General features: G+C 34.5%; 2 protein-coding genes across 6 annotated transcripts; both read right to left on the reverse strand.

Moving 5' to 3' along the window:
* Positions 1-346: 346 nt before the first annotated feature.
* Positions 347-5,566, reverse strand: LOC133879966 (nuclear transcription factor Y subunit A-1-like). 2 transcript variants are annotated; one of them, XM_062318799.1, is made up of 7 exons: positions 5,328-5,566; positions 4,350-4,626; positions 2,760-2,872; positions 2,523-2,615; positions 1,798-1,962; positions 808-1,236; positions 347-696 (listed from the first exon to the last, which is right to left on the reverse strand). In XM_062318799.1, exons 2-6 carry the CDS (start codon positions 4,612-4,614, stop codon positions 820-822), a joined length of 1,053 nt encoding a protein of 350 aa, XP_062174783.1. In that variant the 5' UTR covers positions 4,615-4,626; positions 5,328-5,566; the 3' UTR covers positions 347-696; positions 808-819. The 2 variants fall into 2 exon arrangements, with proteins under 2 accessions (XP_062174783.1, XP_062174784.1); XM_062318800.1 differs by having other exon boundaries at positions 2,544-2,615; positions 5,328-5,562.
* A 6,779-nt stretch (positions 5,567-12,345) lies between these two features.
* On the reverse strand, positions 12,346-22,030 carry LOC133879988 (uncharacterized). Of its 4 annotated transcripts, none has more exons than XM_062318828.1 (12): positions 21,853-22,030; positions 21,694-21,761; positions 18,324-18,405; positions 17,625-17,708; positions 17,503-17,542; positions 17,302-17,347; positions 16,310-16,368; positions 15,995-16,062; positions 14,973-15,056; positions 14,824-14,888; positions 13,243-13,362; positions 12,346-12,572 (listed from the first exon to the last, which is right to left on the reverse strand). In XM_062318828.1, the coding sequence occupies exons 1-11, from the start codon at positions 21,906-21,908 to the stop codon at positions 13,277-13,279; spliced, it is 738 nt and encodes a 245-aa protein (XP_062174812.1). In that variant the 5' UTR covers positions 21,909-22,030; the 3' UTR covers positions 12,346-12,572; positions 13,243-13,276. The 4 variants fall into 4 exon arrangements, with proteins under 4 accessions (XP_062174812.1, XP_062174811.1, XP_062174809.1 ...); XM_062318827.1 differs by lacking the exon at positions 12,346-12,572 and adding an exon at positions 12,607-13,135; XM_062318825.1 differs by lacking the exon at positions 12,346-12,572 and adding an exon at positions 12,607-13,014 and having other exon boundaries at positions 21,853-22,028.
* Positions 22,031-24,325: the final 2,295 nt, after the last annotated feature.

A 24,325-nucleotide genomic window follows, 5' to 3' on the forward strand; every position in this document is an offset into this window, starting at 1 on the left:
TTTTCATTTTTAATTTCTTGGACCACTCCGCGACGGGAGCTGGAGCGGGAGATCGACGAGGTGTATTCGTTGGGCGGAACTAAAAATAATCAGAGAGCTATAAGCTCGCCAAGTGGCAAGCACCCAAGTAACCACCTCACCTCTATGGAGCCTCCTATAAAAGAAAGGGCACACATCCTTCACTCTCTCCATTCAGTTCTCTTTTAGAGAATCAGTTACTGACTTAAGTGGAGCCTCATCGGAGGCTCCACTGGTCCCGGCAGTTTCCGACGAATATGCTTCAATAGTACCAATAGAGACAAACGCCACATAAAATATACAATGACCCAGAGAACAACTCTCAACATTGTCAACATTTAACACTATTATTGTAGAAGCAAACCGTTTCTCATAAACAAGTACGTTTTCACGATTCTGGAACCCTCATACCTAGATTGTTAAAGTTTTACACATTCATAAGTATTTCTTACATGACAAGTTAGAACTTTCTCTCTTTTTTACACTAGGGTTGAATGGAAGGGAAATGTATGAACTGCAGAAAGATCACAGCAGCGAGTCCACCACATATTTGTCTCCTCCATCTCACCCCAATAAAGACAAGTAACCTAGATTTAAGCCAAGAATGAATTGCCTGAGAAACACAACACAAGGAGGGTTTCTGTCCAAGCTGGAAGGGGCAACCGCCTTCAGGTTCACCTGCATAACAGAAGCCTCTCATGAGACACAAACATTCCCAACTAAACCATTACATTGAATATCAAAGAGTCGTTAGTACTGAACTGGTAAAGCAATTCTGGAAGCACCCACCTTCAGCGAATTTCATTTAATGGGGCGCACCCCGTGTGTGACCCCCTTTGCCTGCATACTCTCCCTCTGCTGACCCAAGTAGCATCCCCCCTCCTTAACATCACTAAACAGGGAATGGTAAGTCGCCGACAGACCATGGCCATTTCCGTTACCATTGGACAAATTGCGTGCTTCATGCACGTTGTGAACTACGGACCATGATCCTTCTTGCTGATTACATGAGGACTTCAGATTCCCATTGCCATTGGTGGGCAAGCATTCAGTACCAGATGAACTGATCCGTTGGGTTGAAGGGTTAGCACCCATGTTCATGCCTTCTTCTGAAGTGGGATTGGCAACATTATCAAGCTTTTTTGTATTAAGAAAGCGCCCCCCACAACCTCTTGCCCTTCTCATGGCATGTTGGTGTCGAGACTCGTGGAGATATGGCTGGCACATGAAACAGTCATGCAATGTCAAGAATCCTTCCGGGTCATTCTAAATCTTCAAAAGTCATATAAATATATATAAAAACAAACTATTTTCCCTTATTTCCAAGACCATACTTGCTAATACCTAGTTAATGAATGAAGCGAGCATTAAGAAATCTGTTATTCAAAGAGGAAAACACACACACACACACACGAGTAATTCCTAGTGGCTCCCCTCTGCAAGGGCACCAACCAATCTATGAAACCTATCACGGAAACTGCCAGCACATGTACACATGCACTTGAAGTTTTAATTTCTGTTTGCAAGAGGGCCACATGAAGCTACAAAAACTAGAAGGAAACTTGCCAAGAATGAAGATCTTAAACTGAAGAAAAAAGAACTTTAACCAAAAGCAGACACATACAATGCATTTTTTCTCTCTATGATGACTAATCAATATTATGCCTTCAACTTACAAAAAAAAATATATATATATATATATATTATACCTTCTACTTTTTTGTCATCCCACACAGTAGCACAGCCAGGGAAGAAAAACATTATAAACATTAATTTTACCTTTCGAACTTTTATCGCTTTCTTCTCAAGCTCAGCCTTAGCACGCGACTGTCTTCGCCTCAGAATACCATGATATTGTTTTGCGTTTACATAGACAGGTTCCTCTTCCATTTCAAGAGGTAAAGGCATTCTAGCATGATGCATTCCAAATAACTGGGGAGGTAACTGGCATCAAACGAGGTATTGTCAGAAGATTGTAGTGTCCCAATACAGTACATTAAAAAGAACTACTCCAAACACTAAGCACAATAGCCACTAAACATGGAGATTGAGTTTCTTATAAAAGTGTACGCAGAAATCATCAATGCATAATCTTTTATCAAGAGGATCTTAAATATAATAGGATTGGTAATCAGTTTTCATTGAAGTGAGTGATTACATCAATTTTCATGATTTCCAGTACTTAATTTTGGAATGAATTAAATGTTGTTCAACAAAGATACATAAGACCACCCTTTTTTTTTTCTAAGCAATTACAAGGGGAAGGGAAGAGATACATCAGAGCACCTACTCAAATAATATATGTTTTCTGAAGAAGTATGCACAATTTATATATATCTATATATATATATATATATATGCACAAGTGACATAAATTCATCCTAAACAGGGCAATGAAAAGCTCCCCTCTTTGAGAAACAAGCTAATGCATTTTCTATGAAAAAGCATGTTCGATAAAAAACATTAATACTACTGTCCTTCAAGCTCCCTTACATAGTACATACACTGGACTGCAGATTGCATACCATAGCTTGGGGCCCATAAGAAGCCAACATTCCTCCATACTGTGGATCTGAATACGGATATGATGTCAATACCTGCAAAAATTGAGGAAAAATAGTGCATCTTATTCTTTATCCCAAAAAAAAATATGTGAAGTCCCAGATTATTAATTAAACATCTAAATGTGTGTGCCTCTGATGATATTGAGAGAGAGAGAGAGAGAGATGAGCAGGTCTTACAATTGAGTGACCAATAAGTTCCATCTGGGAGTTTGGATCAAGGTGTTTGCCCATTTTAGGTGTCAAGGATGGAACATGGTTAAAATGTTGGTGCTCTTGCCCAATATTCACATCTGATATTAAATGAAACTTGAAGATCAATATGATACTCTGCATGTGTGAACATGCGTGATCATATAGCAGGAATTCATCACAACCGTAAGAAGAAGATAACATTACACTAAATCAGAATATTGAGCTAAAACTTTAAAGAAATTAAGGCATCAGATTTTAACATAGAAGAAATGTTCCATGCAAATTTTGGTATAATCTATTGCATTGCATTTTTAAAGTTAATATATCTTAAATCACAGGTATCTGTGGACCTACATTTTTCCCCCTGTTTGGGAATATCTAGTGGGTTAGGTTGATGCATGTTCCTAGCAGAATTCCAGTAGAGTTTCAGGGAGAAGAAATTTGGACATGCAACTTGGGGATGACAGAGTCAGTGGATCATGGGGCAAATAATAGGAAAATGATAGAAGAGAGCTGTTGGAATTTTACAGTAGGACTGAACCACTATGTTTGGACATTGGAAGACCCTTAAATGCTAAGAGCCTAAGAGCCCTGTATTCCATCTATGAGAAACTTCAGAGTCATAGAAAAAGATGGCAGTCATGGCAACAAGGTGAAATTGGGAATAGAATCGTCATCAGCAACTGATGATTTTTGTTCAAAGATGGCCCACATTTGCACCTCTTTGAACTTACTCCCGAAAAACAAAGCACAAAAATAGGACTCTCAATTTCTTGGTCTGCTTGCTGCGACAGTCAGCTTCACATTGCACCAGCTGAAAGAAAAACAGAAGAGAGAAAAAGAGGAAAAAAAAACTACATGCCCTTAAATACCAGAGAACAAGATCACAATCTTGCGAAATTTCAATTCAAGAACAATAATCATATAGATGCCTATATATACATATATACAGAATAATTTAACAAATTAGGAGGAGTAACTCCCGTGCTATCCACATTACACCAAATGTTTTCCCCTTTGTCTAGGAAAAAATCCATCTTATTGAGATTTTCAATGTTCTCAATAGTCAGCCCATTAAACTTCCACGAATTTCCATTTGGCTATCTTTATGGCCGATCCAGACTAAATGCAAGCCACCATAAGGGAACTCATCGCAAATTTTAGAAAACAAGATAATTTTGTTGTTCATTAATTAGGAGCATATTTCTATCTTTTTTCTCCTCTTCCTTTCAGCAATAAGAGATCTTCCACCTAAAGCTAAATTTCTCTTCTTCTTTCAGTAGAAAGCTTTTGTTTTTGTTAAATTACAAAGTCTGTCAGGAAAAAAAAAAAATTTAAAAAAAATGGATATGTTTTTATTAAATTACAAAGCAGTAAGCTTTCTATCTTCTTCCGGTGGCAATTACCATTTACCAACCATTTGGATATAGAGAAACAGTTTTTCAAGTTCAAACACCATATAGTTCATTACATCCGATAGATGGTAAACGCGAGTGTGCACACATACACAGAAAATTATAAGAATATCTTCACATGACAATTCAATTAAGAGAGGACAGCTCAAATGATAACTACCAGATTGTGATGCTACAGTTCCCCGAGTTTCTTTGTTAAATTTGGCTCCATCATCCGGCAGACCATTTGCTTTCGACTGTATAGCTCCATTCCTAACAGAACCATTTAGGTGTTCAATTGAAGATGATTTCGAAGCATTTTCCCCAAAGGACCCATTGTTCTCCATGCCACGCCACCAGGGTTGGGAGTAAGCGGTCGACTGCAACACAGTCTGCCCACCATGTTCTAACCGTTCAGCCTCATTTCCAGGCTTTGCCGGCATCATTCACAACTTCCTCTTTCAACCCAAAAAAAAATAAATGAAATGAAACGAAATAAAGTTTGATTCTTTCCAAAATAAACCAAAAGAAAAAAATATATATATATATCTTGGGCAAGTTTTGGACTCTACGTTGTAAGCAAAAAGAGAACATACATGCTCAACAAAATAAAGAAAAATATTACGACACAAAGGAGTACACTAAACTGTTGCTCTTGTTTGGGAGCTGAAAAATTGAGAAGAAATCAGACAAATTTTGGAAGATTCAAGGCTATCCACTCAACTCAGCTTAATACGACTATTTAGCTATAATAAACCAGAATTTCTCATCTGGGTATATCTGTTTCCACTCCAAATTCTGCTACATCCACACGCAACTTCGTCTCCCACAATATATAACAAGTACATACTCAGAAAAACAAAAAATTTAAAACTTTTTTTTTTGATGAGTAAAAAATTTTAAAAAAAAAAAAATTAAAAACTTTTTAAGATAAAGTTCTGGAATTTTGACCACCCTTTTCATTTCCAAGCCTAAAAGACTCAAACTTTTCTCTTCTTTTCATCGGTTTTCTCAACAACAAAACAGAGGCCAACAAAAGAATTTACAGCCAAAAAAAGAAAAAAAGCAAGAATTCTGATCGAACTTTTGAATCGAAGTCCAGAAAGTGCATGGAAATTCGAAGAGATAATGAGAGGAAATATTGGGCGAGAGAGCTTACTGTTGGGTGCGATCACCAAAGATGCTTCTGTTTTTCACGAGTCGAAGCTCATCGGACTGAGTCTCTCTTCTCTTTCTCTCTCTCTCTCTCCGTGTCTCTCTCTGTGCAACCTCAAAGACAGACAGTGGAAGGTGACGGATAAGGAGAATAAAATTAAATTATATTTACAACCAAAAGAAAAGTCTTTTCAAAGGTTTCCAAGAAATGTTTATCAGAATTTGTTTCGCTGTTAACACAAAAGTCGCCCTCTGTCTCCGTTTAAGGAAGAAAAAAACAAAACTTGTTTTCAAAGCTATTCATGACATTCATGTCTATATAAGGTATAGAAAGTGGGGTGGCCGGACGAAAATAGCCCTTTATTTATATATTTCTTCCCTTTATTTTTCTACTAGATATTTATTATTAGGGTAAATTGCATAATTGGCACCTCCCTTCTCTTTTGCCCTTAATTTTGTTACTTTTTAGAATTAAGGTGTCTTTTTATTAAATAATAAATAAATCATGATAGATAATATATACACGGACGAATTCGGGTTGAAAAAAAAAAAAAAAAAAGAATTTTTGAGGCTAAGACTCGGATTAAGAAGATAAAACTCAAACTGCAAGTCTCGGCCAAACCACAAAGGTCATCACAAATGGATAAAACAAAGAATGTCAATAAGGTAGTACAAAAGATTACTATTCCATGATTTCAGTCTAACTTAAATTCAAACAGCTCAAAATTCTACTAAGACCAAAATTTATCAGTGAATACTCTATAAAGAAAAGTCATATCACCGTTTCAGGTGAACCCATGCTAAATATACTCAATACGAGAAAACTCTAACTATCATTACGAGCATTATACAATTCTATTTGTTGAATTAAGCTCCTTACCATGAATTTTTTTTTTTTTTTTTAAGAGAAAGTCTCTAAAATGTTTTCTTCTCCTTTTTTTTATTCTTTTTTTAAAGCTATGTTATACTTTGTTTTGAGGTTTTGTGACCCTTTTTTGTGGAATAACTTTTTAGAGGTAGTCTTGGTGATGTTTTCTAATTTTTTTGTCTCATAATGGGCATATAAGCCTATGGAGCAGCTGTTTAATGTTTACAACTTTTTAATTAAGTGAGCTTTTGGTTATTTATTTCCATATCATTAATTATGATTAAATTGCATGACCTTCTATATATTATAATAGTGGTTAATGTGCTCTTACAACGTGTTAGAATAATAATTTGTGCTTGCAAAATACAAAAATGATAAGCAATGGAGCCTGCTGGATGATACCGATGGAGGATAATTCTAATGTTTAAGCCATCGAAATGTTTTGAGAATGTAAGTAGAAAAACGTTTAGGTGTGGAATATTGTATGGGGGCAAAAAGTTTATTTTACTTTACTGCGAGTTACCTTTAATAGTAGCCTATTTGCAACCGTTTTTTGTCGACTTTTATACCATAATCCATCTTTCATATGTGATTCGTCCCACGTTTACCTTGATTGAAACACATTTTATCGTTTAAATTAGAGATGTGTCATAAACCATAGCCCATGTTGCTATTCAATATTCGGGTAATACGATAATAATGTGGGAATTGATTCCCTTATACAAGTGTGGAATACACTCGGGCTAACGGGCTAATTTTAGGCTTCGCGTGTGGGCCACGCGGACTTACTAGTCCATCCCCAACAGGCGTAATATTGATTATTTTTTATTAACATGATGTGAGAGTCTAGATAATGTATGGTTCAGAATAATCCTATTTGTAGTATACACATATACTACTTGCTAATTTTTAACATTATCATTTTTTTTCTTTTTCTCATTAACAACAAAATTATTCCTAAGTTCGTCCATAGCAGCATATATATTCACTAATTTTAAAGGTAAAGTGTTTCTTTTTTTATTAAAAAAAAAAAAAAAAAAAAAAAAAAAAAAAAAAAGGACAAGTCAAATTGTGAGATTATTGGCTGGTGCAACGATAAAGTCATCAACCTGTAAATGTATATAAGCGAATTTGAGTATCCAAACCACTCCTGGTACCCATTTGAATATAAAAATATAAATAATAAAAACTAAGTTTATTGGTAACATTATTGATTAAAGAATTGTCGAATTAGATTCCTAGCTTCTTTAACCTAAATTATCTTTATGCCTTTGTTGATATGATAGGGTTGAATCAGTCTAAAGTCATATAATGTCAATCATAGAAAAAAAAAAAAAAAAAAAACACCGGATAAAGTTTTCTTCTAAACTGGGTTAAAGAAAACTCTTAGAATCCATTCTATTTATCTCAAAATTATTAGAAAATGCGGGCGCGAAGTCCTAACCAACACTTTGGTCAATTATTGTTAAAAAAAAAAAAAAAATCAAAAAGTTAATTAAGACTGATATATCAGCGTTGTATAATAGTTATGAGATAAAAATGTAATTTATAGCATTACTTTATTCAATATGATTAACAGGGCTCAAGGCACGTGATTCTCACGTGCATTTAAAAAAATAATACTGTTAAATACTCCACTCTCATTTCAATGGGCTAACACGGCAGTGTCTATCAGCTGTTTATTTTTTTTTATTTTTAAACGATAGCTGATTGACACTGTCATATCAATTCAATAAGATAAATGTGTAATATGTAACATTATTTTTAGCCATAATTAATCCCAAGGCCTAATGAATACTTGAGATATGGAAGTGGGATGACTGTCGGAAGTGTAATAAACAATACTTAACTTTTTAGTGATGTTTGTAACGCATATGTTATATAAGTTATTAAATTAATTTAGATAGACTTTATCGTCACCATGACAAGTACGTTAATAGTTATCCTTTAAAAACTTTTAATTACTTTAATATAATTTTTTTATTTGTAAATGCCTAAGAATGTCATTTGGATCCTAGGTAAGAGGGATAAAGAAGGGTCTTGTTGCTTACAATGTTAGACTAGAATCCTCTTGTCACTTTCCACACCAAATTTAAAACAAAACAAGACAAAACACCTACAAAGGCAGGTAAAAGGGTAGGGCCAATGTGGACAAAATCCTATGCTGTTCACTTTGGTTGTCTTCATTGAAACGGTCAAAATATTTTGTATTGGCTATCATGACAATAGATTTTATATATATTCTTGAAAAGAAATTACAAACTAAAATCAAAGCGAAGCTCTAGGCTTAACATAAATGAAAATTACAATAAGCTAGTTACTGAGATTAGCATAAATTAAGGAAGGCCTCCTTTCCGCCGACTATCGGGATTGAGGGGATAGGGGAAGGATCGATGAGAATGTTGCCAGTTTTAAATTTGGTTGCGGCATGTAGTGAGTACAGAAGTTTACACCTTTGTTGACTTTTCGGCCTGACCACGAAGAATCGATAGAAATAGAGTCAATGATATTATAGATAGTATAAGAGATTTGCCAGTCTTGAGCAATTCTATGACTTATGAGTGAGGCTATTAATCAATTCTTAAATTTGTTTCTTTTTAAGGAGTGTTGATTGATAGTGCTACATCAATAAAGTGGAATAAATATGTGGTTTCTAGCATTTTTTAAATTGTTATATATAATATTCTTCTTGTTTCATTTCGCTAAAATTTCAATCTCTTTTGGCCACTTTGGCCTTGTATATTGATTTTGGCTTGATGTTAACTATTACATATTTTGAACATTTTTGAAACTTAAAATGTTAGTTGAGTAATGCTATAAATCACATTTGTATTCCACGACTATCCTACATGTTAGAGAATATGTTCTTCATATAATTGTGATTGGATATGGAAAAAGAATATATAAGATTGTACTGTTTGATTGTAATTTATTATAATCAAATCATAATTGAATACAATCTTAATAGTTGATTGAAACTTCTACCATATCAAACTGTACAATCTTATATATTCTTCTACCGTATCAAATTACAATTATATGTAGGATATATTTTTTAACACTATAATGTTGATGTGTCAGTTCCGACTAACATTTTGATCGGTCCTTATTTAAAAAAATAAAAAAAAAATCTAATAATTAATTGAGACTATTACATCCATTAGCCTTACGAATGTTAGTTCTTTCACTTGGTTCCTTTGGTAGCAATGAGCCTTAAATCTCTTAGATTGATGTATTTTTATTTTTTTGAAATAAGAATTTAAGATGATATATAGTCACATTGGCCTCATGATTATTAATACAAGGCCCTACTCACTTGTTACTGCAAGCAATAGACCGACATTCGAACACAAATTTCTTATAATTCTCTTTCTAAAGAAAAAGGAGCAAAGAAAATTGTAAGGAAGGCTAGGAAGCTGTGAAAAGGGGCTTCCTTGTTTGGGCATGAGAGCCTCTATCATGCTATCATAACCCCTACTCAAAAAAGGAGCAAGAGTAATAAAAGGAATTCAATTGTAGGGAATCCCAATCCCTTACAATCTAGAGAATGAAAAATATCTAAATCTTATAGATTACTATCAATGTCAGAGCCATAATTTTGGTTTAGAGAAGGCAAGATTATAAAAAGAAATTAGACAAAAAAAATAGAATATAACCAATGATATACATTATCAATTCAACAAAATTCAACTATTGTTTAAAATGTATAAATTTATTTTTTCACGCCGGGTGTTAGTTTATTCAATTGTTCTCAAGGAGTTTTCATAATTTGAAATCATTGCATAATTTCTTTAATACCAATAGTCTTGAATATAAAAAAGTTTCTGTAAATAAAGAAACTATATGCAAGAAAGTGGCCCTTGGAGATAACACAAAACTGTGAAATTGAGAGCATTATATATGTGAATTGCCTGTGGGTGGGAAGGGGAAAAGTGTTGGCTTTTCGTAGATGCTTTGTTAGAAAAAAAAAATAAATAAATAAAATAAAAAAGTGGCCTTTTGCTTTCTTCTATGCATTGTCTTTCCACCACATAGTAATTTTTTTATTATTATTATTATTTTATTTTTAATGATCTTCAATGCACAACAGCTAGTTCCTTGGACGTGGTTTTTTAAGCACTATTTTTCAACTTAACTCAATTAAAATAAAAAAAAAAAAAAAAAAAAACCTTATCTTCTCTTACGACCAAGATAAAAAAATAAAAAATAAAAAGAAAAGAAAAAGAAAAAAGAAAAAAGAAACAACAGGTAAACCTTTATTATTCTATCGTTTAGTTCAAAATCAAAAAAGAAATCAATTATTAGTTTTATCTTTTTAAAGCTCTGCACGTTCGCCAGCCTGACACTTGTATTTAATTCATTCGTGTCAGCACCATTGACCCCAATGGATTTCAACCACTGAAATGTCGCCACGTTCCATAATAATTACTCCTCCACTCGCCAACCACAGCTGGCAAGCTAACAGAGAGATAACGGCGCTGAGCCGTCAGAGTACGGCTTTTTGGTTGTCGTCATCACGGGTAGCAGCCAAGATCTGTGCCACCTAACACGCAAAGAGTACGCAAAATTACTCCATCAGGTCAACAGCCGCGTGAGTTGTAAACGTGTCGTTGGACAGCGTTGCGGAGCTCCAGAAAGAGACACGTGGCAGAAGACTGCTCGAACCCGGTGAAACCACGAAAAGGTACAAAAAGTCTCTGCCCTAGATCTTGTCCAGAGCCGGCCCGGCAAGGAATGTTTGCCTTAAATTGTTGGGGTAAAGCTTAGATGAAGTAAAATTTCCGGAATCCATCCGGAAATTTTGCTTGTGAGTGGCATTTTTGTAATTATATTATATATAATTACAAAAATGTCACTCACAAGCAAAATTTTCGGATGGATTCCGGAAATTTTACTCCTCCGTAGCACTGCTCGTATTTGTTGTTCTAAATACTTTTTTTAATAGATGTATTTTGTCTCAACATCAAATAGTCAATTTGGTTTTAAGAAGTATATCAAAAATAATATTTGTGGACAACTTATAAATGCTTGATATAGATCCGTTTATGTTTCATCTAAAAACTTAACGGTTCGCCATGTTAACAGTCCCATATCTCATATGCCATGTGAGTATTATTTAAACAAATAAATAAATAAAATTAGGAGGTGGTTGAGTCACCACATTTGGCAAAAGAGAGTGACTTGATCACCCCCTATATTTTATTTGTTTGTTTATTTTTGTCTATGAAGAACTTTATGCGAGAGTCGAAGCCCCAAAAAGGCAAATTGAGAAATTTTTGTGATAGAGTGAAATGCGGCAAAATAAAGAAAAATTTATGAACCGACCCATCGTCTTCAGCCCTAGTTTTTTTGTTTTTATTTTCAAATAATGCTAATGTGACATATGAAACATGTGACAATCGCTTATAGGTTTTTAACACGAAGGGCCGTCAAGTTTTTAGACAAAAATAGCCGAAAGTACCAATTACTTTTATTTGTTTACAAATACCATTTGTGATATTTTTTGAAACAAGAGGAGGTTACTTATTAATAAATAAATAAACCCTATATTCTTTCTAGCAAAGTCAATGAATTTGGGTCCGTCACTCAAATTTATGACCATCAATCCACCAAATCGCATGGAAGTAAACCTTATTAATAAGATTTAAATTCTTATAAAAAAAAATTGAAGAAACAATCCGTTGTTTGACACACTTGCCAATGGCTCTTTGTGCAAAGCATCCAGAATATTGAATTCTTGTTTGGGATCAAATGCATCTTAACGAGAATATCAATGTGAGCAATCTACAGGCCTGCTTTTGTAGGTTAGTTGCTGACTTGCTGGTATAGACTTTGGGTAAAAAAATGATAAAAGGTTTTGTTTTCCTCTGAAAATAAAAAAACAAAAGAACACTAGTCACAAGGTCTAAAAGTTGAAAAATCATACAAATTTACCCCATACCCATTTCATTTTCAAATCCACAATTGAATTTGTATGACCTATATTAAGTCTCACAAATCCAATGATGAATTTGAAACTTAGTTGCATGGAGATGAGTAGAAAATAAAAGTAAACATAAGTACTACTTTTCGGGCCAAGATTCAGAACAAAAGCTTCTCCTGTAGACTAGGGTGACATATTGCACTCTCTTCTTTTCAGCCAAACAACTCCAGCAAAGCAACAGCCTTTATTTAGTTTTGCCCAATATTTAGTGGCAACGATTGGGCAATGAAAATGGGAATGTTTATTGTCATACAGACCAACACCCAAGTACAAATGAATTCCACATCCTCAATATCAAACATTTTCGTCCGGTCATCATACATGAGAAATGCTAAAATTCTTTCTTACTTTTATCCCATTTTGCTGGTAAGACACTTTCAATCAGCCTTTGATCAATCCTGGTTAAAAAAATAAAAATAAAATAAAATAAAATCCAAGAACCGATCAACGGTGACACATCAACAGAAATGGATAAAAGTGTGGTGTATAACATTACGCTATCATACATACTTAAAAGAAACCAACTCGGCTAATGACCCTAGGGCCAAGTAGCACCTACCCTTTGACCTAAAGTGAGTAAAATGGGTGGCGAGGGAAACCACTTTTTGGGTCAGGCCAAGGGGCTAGTGTTGGAAAAGAAATAGTACACCAGCTTTGAGCCCAATTAACTGACATGTGATATTACATAGACCTTTCTGCCTAGCATAACACATCCCTAGCAAAAGCTATTATTGTCGTTGTTGTTGGTCGTTGTCGTTGTCATCGTCATATCCAGTAAAGCTTTTCTAAGGAAAGGCAACTCATTTTGGCATCATTTTCCCGTCACACTGTTGCAGGCACCTGTATAAGCATGCTCCAAATATGACACCCAATAAGTTGGAAAATATTTTGCCAGGAAGGTGGAGTCGTACCCAGCAAAGCTCAATAAAGAAAAAGCTCTCCATTTTTGGCTTCTTTTTCCCTTCACAATTGAAATGCCAAAATACTATACAATCTTCATGCTGCCTAAGGTTACATCTTTAACTTTTCATCCATTTCTTACGGAAAAACATGCGTTGAAGAGTGTACCTCTGAATAAGGGGCAGCAGTCATTCAGCTAATATCATGGAAACATTCCCTCAAGAAACTCATCAAAGTTGTCATCGTCATCAATTTTTTGATCAATGGTTGAAATTGAAGCCTTTTTCCCTGCAAAGAACAATTCGGGGAGTGTAAGCTCCCCAGTCTACATGAGAACCCAGTAAGGAACTTGCTGGAAAAGATAGGAAGAGTGTACACTAGAGCAAGTCAAGCTAACCAAAATTAATATGAGTTATGTTATAAATCAATTGTAATGCTCAAAATTACAAGCAGACCACCTATGCATAGAAGCTTGTTTAGCTTAATGAAGGTAAGTAAGATACGGTGCACGCGGGCTCTAAAATTTCAGCCCTAATTTTACTTCTATTTGTAAGCAAACAATAAATGTTGACTCTACGAAGAAAATTGCTACCCAGAAATGCAACTTTTATCATATATATCTAATCAACATCTTCACGCATTCTGAGTTGTGAGTTTAGGTGATATATTATATTGGGATGAAAAAATAAGTTGCTTACAAAGATAATTTTTTTTATTTATTTATTTATTTTTTTTTTTTTTTTGATGAGTAAGAGAAGTTGCTTACAAAGATAATTGCTAATTAGTTAACAAGAATGAGAAATCCAAAAGCTTTTCATCAATGAGAATGACGTATAGGAACTTGTTTCCTCCTTTTCTCAGACTACTCCCACTTCGGAAAATAAAAAATAATAATAAACTAGAGGATAAAAAATGGTAGCTATACTGTAGCTTCCACAGATCAAAAACTTTTCTTTCAAGAAAACACATGCTTATCTGTTCTAGCAAAACATGTGAAACCTGGAGAAACCTTATGCAAACTTCCACATCCATGTCTCCATGAAAGGTTTTGGCTCAAACTGCTTAAGTTTTGGGTAGAGTTAACCCTAGCAACTGGGGCAAAACTTTCTTGCTAATCAACACCAAAAAGTAAAAACTTGTAACCGTCAATATATCTGTACCTTTCCACAGATCCATTTAACTAAACAGTAATAATTCAGAAAACAACAAAATCCTAGAAGTGATCAGTCAACCAATGGATGGAATCGATTTTAAGTTTTGAAGATCAAATCCTCTTAGATTCTGGGTTTTGTGGGTTGGTTTTGTAGGGGTTCTGGGTTTCCTTCTGTTTGGGCTTTTCGGGTGTTTTCCCCTTTGCCTCTCTTTCCTGTTTTGGTATCCTTTTGTATACTTCATGTATGCTTAGGGACGCCTTTATGCTTTTTATAAAATTCTCTTCTTACTTATCAAAAAAAAAAAAATCCTCTTAGATTGTAATCATGGTCTTAACCCCTAAAAGTTAAGGTGTTCTACATCTCTTATTCATGGAACTATTGTGCCTAATCACAAATCCAATTATAAGTCGCCAAACAGCAGGATTTAAGAATTGGAGTCCTGATCCTACCATGAACGAAAAGCTAAAAACAAAAAGACTAAATAAAACATACCAATGTGAACAGAAATGAGCACAATAACGTCATCATGAAAAATGCGGGCATGTGCTTAGGAGCTATATGTAACATTGAAGTATAATCAGAGGCAGGTCCAGACCTTTTCTCCTCTCTTTGGCCTCTTCATACTCGATATCTGTTTCATCATCCCTCCTCGAACGATTCCTGGAATAGACTGATTAAGCTACAGGTACTTTAACAGTACATATAGATTCTAAAGTAAAAACGACTATAGCATTGGGTTGGCACCTCTTTCTTTTGTTTTCTTCTTGCTCTCTTTTTTCTTCTAGCTCCTTCTCTTTCCGCCTTTTGTAATGAAGCTTCTCCGCACATCTATTTGAGAGATTAAAAAAAATGAAAATGCTTTGGAGCACAATAATGCATAACTTCAAAAATAGTGAACCAAAACAAAAGGGGAGAGGGGGGAAGACATCTTTGTTCAACCCAAGACATACAGCACCATATGCGATCAGCTTCCTATGATAAGTATCAAATAAAGGATCTCAAATCTCCAACATATTATTCTGTGAAACTAAAGAAGTAATTATTCTTAAGTTGAATTTGAGAGATGGCCTGGTGAATCCCATTATATTACAAGCATTACTTAAGGGCTGATTTTATCACAAGAAGCAATGTTTCTAATATCCAGAGAGAAAAAAATAAAGAGGATCTACACTGGCGGCCAAAAGAAACTTAGAACAAGAACAAAAGGTCTCCAAACTCACGGATTTGGATCAATTCAACAATCAATTGGACAAATATTATTCAGAGGCCTTTCTTTTTCTATCATTGCTCAAGTAAAACACTTTTTGCTCCTCAACACAGCATGTTCTTCTCCCCGACAGTATATCACAATTCCAACTTAGAATGGTTAGTCCAACTTCGTTATTTCCTTGTCAGAAACGTTAGTAAATGGATTGGAAAAACAAAAACATGTCATGTTTCATTCATCATGGAACATGTCAAATCACATCTTGTATGGATCCAGCAAGAATGCAAAGGAAGTGGCAAGACAATGACAAATGTCTCTATCAAAGCCATTTCAAGTAGGCCAGGGATGATCTTTACACTCCATGTGCATGCAAGACATGCTCAAAAAGAACCAGGAGAGCCAAACTTATAACAAAACTTTGCAGAATATGTATTATCACTGCTGTATGAAATATGGATGCTGCTAAGACAACTGTATTGGCTGAATTTAGGTTATTAGAAAAAAACATTTACATAGGCAGACAAACAATTGGACACATAATCAGCAAAAATCCACTAACCTCTCACAAGTTACCAATTTCACAAGGGCTTGCTTGTTTTCTCCAGCTTCAGAATAAGAAAAATTTACCTGCAATGGAACAGCCAGGAAGAGATACAAAACTTGAATAGAGAACCAGAGCTATTATGATAGCATTGCAAGACACAGGCTCGCGCACACACGTGTCCAAAGCTATTATGATAGCAAGACACGTGCGCGCACGACGTGTGTGGGTATAAACTTGTTCAATTCATTTAGATTAAATGCCAAAATCACCCAAAATTATTCCACACCATAAAATAATTAAGAGATCAATGATGTCAAAAGAAACACTTGCCTCATAACTTGTTAAGCCATCTTTCTCATCACAATGTTTGTTACCACAAATAAACTGCCCTGACAGAAAAAGGTAACAAGTCAATTCTAAACTCAAATACCATTCCCCACTATGAGGATTCTTTTAAATTATAAAGAAAAGATAATACCGTGATGCAATAATTCAGTCAAGCAAGGGTAGGAAGAAAACCCAAGAAGCTATAAACTTAAGCAAGACCTCCCCATCAAGGGTTGCCAATATTAGACCCACACATGAAATAGAATCCATACTAACTATGGTGCCCACAAAAGCTCATCAACATTTGGTAACAGCTGGCAAGTATGTCTTTATCTCACATAGGAAAAAAAGAACCCTTAAGAAATAATATGCTCTCCCTAGATAACCAGCTATGGCCAAAATAATCACTCATAAATCATTTCAAAAATAAGTTTAACAAGAGAGACAGAGAGAGAAGAAGAAGAAGAATTCAAAATAAAAAAGAAGATGAAATGAAACCTTATGTCAAAAGAGTGGGTATTCAGCAAAAGAACATAGCCAATGACCCGTAGGTCAAATGGCACCAATTGTTAAATTAAGAGAGTAATCAATAAACCCAGGTTCAAATCTGGGCCAAATGTGTTGCAGAAGAGGGCTGCTCTTTGTGGGCAGACTAAGGAGTTAGAATTGAAAAAACAAAAGAACAATATTATACACGGTTACCTATTTGTCAAAAAGACATAATCCCACAAGAAATCATTGATGGAGAACAAAGTGACCATATTAATCAATGAAGACATTAATATTGGGTGTGTTTGGTAACACACACTTTCCCTTTTTTTCTTTTCTCCCAAAAGCAAGTCAACCTTTTTTTTTCCTATTACCAAACTTTCTTCACTTTTCTCTCAAAAAAAATCCAAAGCTTCTTTCACCTTTATATCACATCAATAAATTCTTATTACTATACAAACAAAAAACCCATAACAAAACTCTTTACCAAACAGGTCCCCCATTACCTTTCCCAGACATCACCTCCTTCTCTGTTCTCCACCGCAGACCAATCTATAAAGAAAAATTTTACAAATCAGAGTTAAAATCTTCTAGACGTGATGTAACTAGTATGACACATTCACAAAAGGGAAGCTATCAAAAAATTAGCCAACATTTATTCTTCAAAGTAACAGATGAGAAATCTATGAACCAAGTAAAAAAATCACCTTGCCACTTTTGTATTGTGACATGTCGGCTATGCAGTATCTTCAGCAAGTTAAGGCAGTAAACAAGGATATGTCTGAAACAATTTAATGACGATAAAATAATATCTGTTTGCAAAGGATACTCTTTAAAAAGCTTATCGTAATAACGCTTCACCAGTCTTTGCTCCCAAGAAGGATTCATGTCATCTTCCTCAGTACGTATGAACCTTTATCAATTGGTGAAAAGACAATTAAAATTACTACAGAAAAGTCCTAGATTTGGGGAGGACAATTTCACAAACACCATATTTCCCAGTAGATAATGAAAGAAAACACACAAACTCATCAAGGTATTTCCCATAATTAAGGGCTTCTCCAATTGGATCCGTGATGAGAAGTGTCTCTGCTCTTCATCTAGTACTAAATGAAGGAATAAATCAAGAGCAAAACTGCATGCTTAACTGAATAAAAAAAATGAAGAGCGAAACAGAGTGAAATTTTCTTGCTTATGCTAATAAACTAGGGGCTTTCAAGAAACCAAAGGTACCGACCAATTCAATCAATATAAAACCGAGCTAAGAGCTTTAGGGTCTATTTGTTGGCACTTATGCGGGAACCAATCTTTTAGACCGAAAAAGCAATTCGGCAGATGTGCCAAATTGGCACTTATGCATAACGTATTTTTGCCAAATAAATGGATCCTAAAACCAATTTTTTGGACCTGTCACAAAGCATTCACTTACCATGAAAATCTATATAAAACACAGAATAGAAACCAAAGAGGTGTAGCAAAGACATGCAACCAGCTGAAAATTTGTAGATAGTAACACAATAGAACATACCGATATCCCTCTCGTAGGGTGTCTTGATCAGTTTTAACAGGCAACTTAACATGTGTAGCTCTTTCTTTCCCATAAAATCCAACTGCAACACAGACCAAGAATTTAACTGCCAAAATGAATATACCGTAATCTTGACTACAACTATACCATGATATTCAAGAAACACGCCCAGATATCAGCTTAAATGGAAGTAAAGATGTCATTTCAAGTGAAACGAGAATTATGGTTTTCCAATTATAACTTCAAAGACAAAAACAAAATAAAAATTGCTTATTGAACATTGAAAACAAGAACAAACCTGTGAATACCATACCAAGAAACGTTAGTAACAAAACATTATAAATCAATGCAAAGCTAGACCAAGTAAAACAGGTTCATCAAGCCTTGGAATTTGAAAGGAAAAAGAAAAGGTTATAGAATTTCAAGTCAATTACAAGTCCACAACATTTTGCTAATTACAACAGTTGAGTACAATTACTGTATAAATCACCATATGCATAAAGTGATGAGGAAAGGGAACACATCATTGGTGGCAGATATACATTATATGTTAACAACCTAATTAGTTAACCCAGTTATCGTTATCATCAGCTGCATGCTTAGGCATGCAAGATGAGTGCTCCTACACCTCAGAGGAGAGAATATGAAATTTCTCTTCTTCTTTTTTCACTAGTTGGTGCATAAACGCGCAGATAAAAGAAAGGAAAACAAATAACTAAAATTGTCCTTGTACACCATAATTTTGCCTCCAAAAAAATTGAGGTTTGGGGAGAAATGTTTGCAGAAGAAACAAGAATTAACTATTTTTCTTCTTTTAAAACTCTCCCCAACTTTCCATGCATAACCAAATAAGGTATAAAAAAAATTATCTTATTTTCTTCTGTGATACTTTTTTTTCCCTGAAAGAAAAAATAAACCAAACTGCAAACAAGGCAATCCACATATGTACCAATATGCTGCAAACACATAGATGCTATAGCCTCCCTCTCAAAACATTTGACTGATATCTAGACCCTTGCTACCTCTTTTGTACCACCTGTTCCCTTAAATAACAAACACGCACACACACACACAAAAAGCAACCACTAGAATAAATCTGTCTATAATGAATACATATATGCGAGACTGTAGCCCCCTTCCTCCTTAGTGGAGAGGATTGTTCATTACCCAAACACTTTAGGACACAAGGACTCAACAAACAAAAAGCTCGTCATTTGCATACTTCCTTCATGTCCATTTCTCTAAGTCAATAATGAATACATATATGGGCGATTGTAGCCCCCTTCCTCCTTAGTGGAGAGGATTGTTCATCACCCAATTGCTTTAGGACACAAGGACTCAACAAACAAAAAGCTCGTCATTTGCATACTTTCTTCATGTCCATTTCTCTAAGTCAATAATGAATACATATATGGGCGATTGTAGCCCCCTTCCTCCTTAGTGGAGAGGATTGTTTATCACCCAATTGCTTTAGGACACAAGGACTCAACAAACAAAAAGCTCATCATTTGCATACTTCCTTCATGTCCATTACACTCACAACCCATTCCCTATCTATTATGACCAAAATTGACGCTTCTTCCTTAAACCTAATTAGATAAGAAACTCATCCAGAGATCATATGACATACAAAAAAAATAAAAAATCGGAATTCTAGATATCAAGAGAAGCTCCTACAATACGTGACCCCCCCAATTTTCGATATTTAATTCAATATGTAGAATTTGTTTTAGAACCAACAAGAATACCCAACCAAAGGGACTAAATTTAATCCATACATTGCTCCCAAAATTAATGTTTCGAGTTCCTAAACTTCTGCACCACTCACAACAATATGTGACCCCCCCCCCCCCCTTCAAAAAAAAATCGCTATCTAGTGCAATATATAGGACTTTTTCAGAATAAATAAAAATACCCAACCAAAGGGACTAAATTTAGTCCATATGTTTTTCCCAAAATTCATGTATCCGAGTTCCTACACTTCTGCACCGCTCACAACAACCCACAAGCAACAAAATTCAATTAGCCCTACAGATAAAACTTGAATCAAAACACACGTAAAGTAAAACAAATTTCCACATCTTGACCTACTAGTAAGTCATTGCCAGCACTAAATATAGCAAACCCTAGCAACAAAGTTGAATCCTATGAACAATAACTCAACTTAAAATACATATAAAGCAGAAAAAAACAAATAAATAAACACGCTTGGCACAAAGCAAGTTACAACCAGAATTTATTTTAGGAATAATTGTACCGTTGGTCCCTGTGGTATGCCATAATTATTTTTCACTCCCTATGGTTTAAAAAGTTTATGGGAGGTTCATTTGCTATGCAATAATCACAAATCGATCCCTAGCGTCAACTTCTGTTAAATTTTTTAACAGATTCTGTCAAATGCCACGTCAGCGCCACGTGTCGCCATCTTAACAGCGACACGTGTCCATCTTAATAAAAAATATAAATTTTTTTAAAAATAAATTAATATACTAATTTTTTAAAAAAAAATTAAAATTCAAAAAAAAAAACAAATGGCCACCCCCGGATCTTTTCGGGCCACCCCCATGCAACTGGGGGTGGCCGCGTGCCACCTTCGGCGGCCCTTGCCTCCCGTTTTTCTTTTTTCTTTTTTTTTTTAAAGAAAATAAGTATTTTTATTTATTTTTTAATAAATTTATATTTTTTTTATTAAGATGGACAAGTGTTGCCATCTTATTGGCGACACGTGGCGCTGACGTGTAGAGCTAACAGATTCCGTCAAAATGGTGGACGGAAAATCGACCCAGGAAGTAAAACGTAATTATTGCATAGCACAAGGACCTCCCATGAACTTTTTAAACCATAAGGACTGAAAAATAATTATGGCATACCACAGGGACCAATGGTGCAATTATTCCTTTATTTTATATGTATATGTTACAATCCTATAAGTTAAGGGTAAATCAATATCCAATAGTCCTAAGGCTTTTGGATCAATGGTTAGGTCCTTAACAATTGGTATCAAAACCAGGTTCTGCGTCACGGTTCAAGTCACGGAAGGAATAACTTATAGGCTGAATTAAAATGTCTATGTATTATGTATGAGCATAGTGTTAATCAATATTGAATAGTCCTAACTCCTAAGGCATTTGAAGAATCAATAGACGGGTCTTAATAGTATATATAACTAACACCAGCAACCAAGTCCAATCCCAAGAACAAGACTCAATTAAAAATACATACAAATCAATTAAAAACAAAAATCAACTTTCTTGGCCCAGAGCGAGTTAAAATCAAAATTTGCACAAACCAATCTACATACGTAGACACACACACTACATGTACGTATACATATACATATACGTAGAAACAGAGAGAGAGAGAGACGCACCGTAATCACTGAGAAACTTCTTGTGGCGTTCATAGGCGTTGAGGCCTCGGATATGAGCCTGGTACTGCCTGAAAAAAAATTAGGGTTTGCGATTACTTGGACGCGTCGAACTGTGCAGTGAAAATCAAATGGGTAAGAAAAGTGGAGAGAGTAGCTCACTGCTTTCGCTCTTCTCGGTCGTAGATTCCCGATCTCAGTGCCCGAAACGACGCCATCTGATACCCCTCGAGAAGAATAGAACAACGGAGAGGCTAACGGTACATATTTCCTCTGCAACTCTTTTATTTCTTTTTCCTTTTGGAAAAACATCCATCAACAGATCGCTCAACGGGGTATAAAAGTGGAATAAGAGGTCTCGTGTTGGCATAATTAAAAAATCGTTTTCTAGAGTTAAATTTTGATTAAAAAAAATTTATCAGATTCCGAGTGTTATGTGAGCGCCAATTTGATTAAAAATTAAGTACTTATTTTTTGTTTAAAAAAAATGGCTACCGGTTGGTAGCCACTCTTAGGGGCCGAGGTGGCCTACGAGCTACCCTGACAACCTTTGGGGGTGACTTGCAAGTTGCAAATCTCTTTGGAGGTGGCCCAACCTTAGCCCTTATAATGGTTACGTGCTACCCTCGACCCTTGGGGCGGCCTCCCAACCGGCAATCATAAATTTTATTTTTTTTTATTTTTATTTTTAAAAAAAATTAATTGTTTAGTTTTTTATTATTATTAAAAATGCCATGTCTCGTTATCTTTTTATTGGTGCTAACGTGATATTTAACGGAATCTATCAACTTTTTTAACAGAATCTAACTTTAAAGTGCAATTTGTAAATTAGGTCAATCATAAAGATCTTTAAATTCACTTTGATACCACATTGAGTAATTTGTAAATTATATCAACTATAGGGACTGATGGTTCAAATTTTTCCTTACTTTTAAAGTTCATATATGTATACATACCTACCATTTATCAAAAAGTTTTATCAAATGTAGCACACAAGAGCCTTGGGCTCTCGACCTCTTAGAGTATTTTTAAGTCTTACTAAAACAATTTTTTGACTATTTTGGTGAGCCAGTTTGTTGAAATTGTTCAAAATGACTCCCCAGCAGGCTCGCCGCTCACCAAATTGTTGAAAAAAAATTGGTGAGTGAAGAGTACTCTCTAATAATAGTGAGCATTGTTCACTCGCCAAATCAATAAAATACTATTTTGGTGATTCTACTAAGAATGCTGTATGATTATTTTAACAATACAGGGAAAGATAAATAGAAGCTATTGTGTAGTGTATTTGTATAGAAAATGAAAATGTGATTTGATTTCATAAATTTAAAAATAAAAAATGATTAGATATCTGCTACTAGTGCCCTTATACCACCAAAAATAAAGTAACTTATCAAAGCATAATAATAAAATTAACAAAGAAGGAAAGAGGGGGTAAGAAAACACAGGTTAAGAGGGGTTTGATTTCCTTTTTGTCTCATGTTCTTCATTTCGTTTGATAAAAAAATTTTATTTCTTTCTTTTTGTTTTATTTTTTTAACCCAAAATATTAAAAACGCTATATGACACAAAATTATTTTCACCATTATATTATATTATTTATTTATTCATATTAGCTTAAGCTTTTAAGACAATTAGTTATTTAGCGTATACCTATCTGCCCCAACAAAAAAACAAGCTGCCCAATAGGGTGCTTAAATAAGTAAATTTTTAAAAATAAAAAATCTCGCGTTTGTTACCCGAATCTCTATCTCATTTTTCTTTTTTCTCTTCTCAGATATTCGATTTCATTTTTTTCTTCTTTTTAGCTCTCTTTCTCACACACGCATGAGGATTCTTTCCAGTTGAAAATAATTGTAAATGAGCTATGTTATAAAGGATCGGCTTCTCTCTAATTTCAACTAGAGAGAATTCTGGTCCCTCGCACATAGAGACCGATGGTAATCTCTCTCCCTATTTTTTAAACCAAAAAAATTAAAATAAGAATATCTTAAAAAAAAAAAAAAAAAAAAAAAAACATTAACAAAAGGTTAGATAAAATATGATCAAAGAATGAAATCACATAAGGCTCAAGGGTCGTGAGGAGTTTTTAGTGGAGGGATTGGGTTGCAGCGTACGTTTTGGAATCTTGGTTGATGAAAGTCTGTTGGGGCTTTTGAACACGTGATGTTTACGTTATCATTTTCAAATGTTTCATCTATAAGTTGAAAAATCAACTCCAGAATTCGTTTTTAGACTATAGGGCTGAATTTGAATCGAATCGAATCGAGTCGAGTCGAGTATTAATATTTAAGTTTTATTTATTTAATTTTATTTCGAACACGAGTTAAATTCGAACTTATCACCGAGTTAGATATTATGTTCAAGCTTGGCTCGTTTAATTTTATTTCAAACACGAGTCGAGTTCGAACTTATTACGAGCTGCTCAATTAACTTATTTATTTCTTATATAAAATAAATATCATGATTGTTTACGTTTTCATAAATTCATACTAATAATTAATTAATTAAGTATTGTTAAAATTTTATCATTTTAATTCATTAAATAAATTAATTTGAATCTTAAATAACATAATCTCCAGTTTATATGTTGTATATAAATTCATTATGCATATACACAAATTACGTGCGTGCATAC

Source organism: Alnus glutinosa, chromosome 10 (genome assembly GCF_958979055.1).
Source record: "Alnus glutinosa chromosome 10, dhAlnGlut1.1, whole genome shotgun sequence".
Classification (NCBI taxonomy): Eukaryota; Viridiplantae; Streptophyta; class Magnoliopsida; order Fagales; family Betulaceae; genus Alnus; species Alnus glutinosa.

Bases quoted from the DNA above. Each gene is read 5' to 3' on its own strand.
- LOC133879966 (XM_062318799.1), bottom strand. From the start codon at position 4,614: ATGATGCCGGCAAAGCCTGGAAATGAGGCTGAACGGTTAGAACATGGT. The intron at 2,873-4,349 runs GTAGTTATCATT...ATTTAATATCAG, and splicing joins AACTGTAGCATCACAATCTG to ATGTGAATATTGGGCAAGAG. The intron at 2,616-2,759 runs GTAAGACCTGCT...CAATTTTTGCAG, and splicing joins AACTTATTGGTCACTCAATT to GTATTGACATCATATCCGTA.
- LOC133879988 (XM_062318828.1), bottom strand. From the start codon at position 21,908: ATGGCGTCGTTTCGGGCACTGAGATCGGGAATCTACGACCGAGAAGAG. The intron at 17,709-18,323 runs GTATGTTCTATT...CAATTGATAAAG, and splicing joins ACCCTACGAGAGGGATATCG to GTTCATACGTACTGAGGAAG. The intron at 16,063-16,309 runs GCAAGTGTTTCT...GTTCCATTGCAG, and splicing joins ATGGCTTAACAAGTTATGAG to GTAAATTTTTCTTATTCTGA.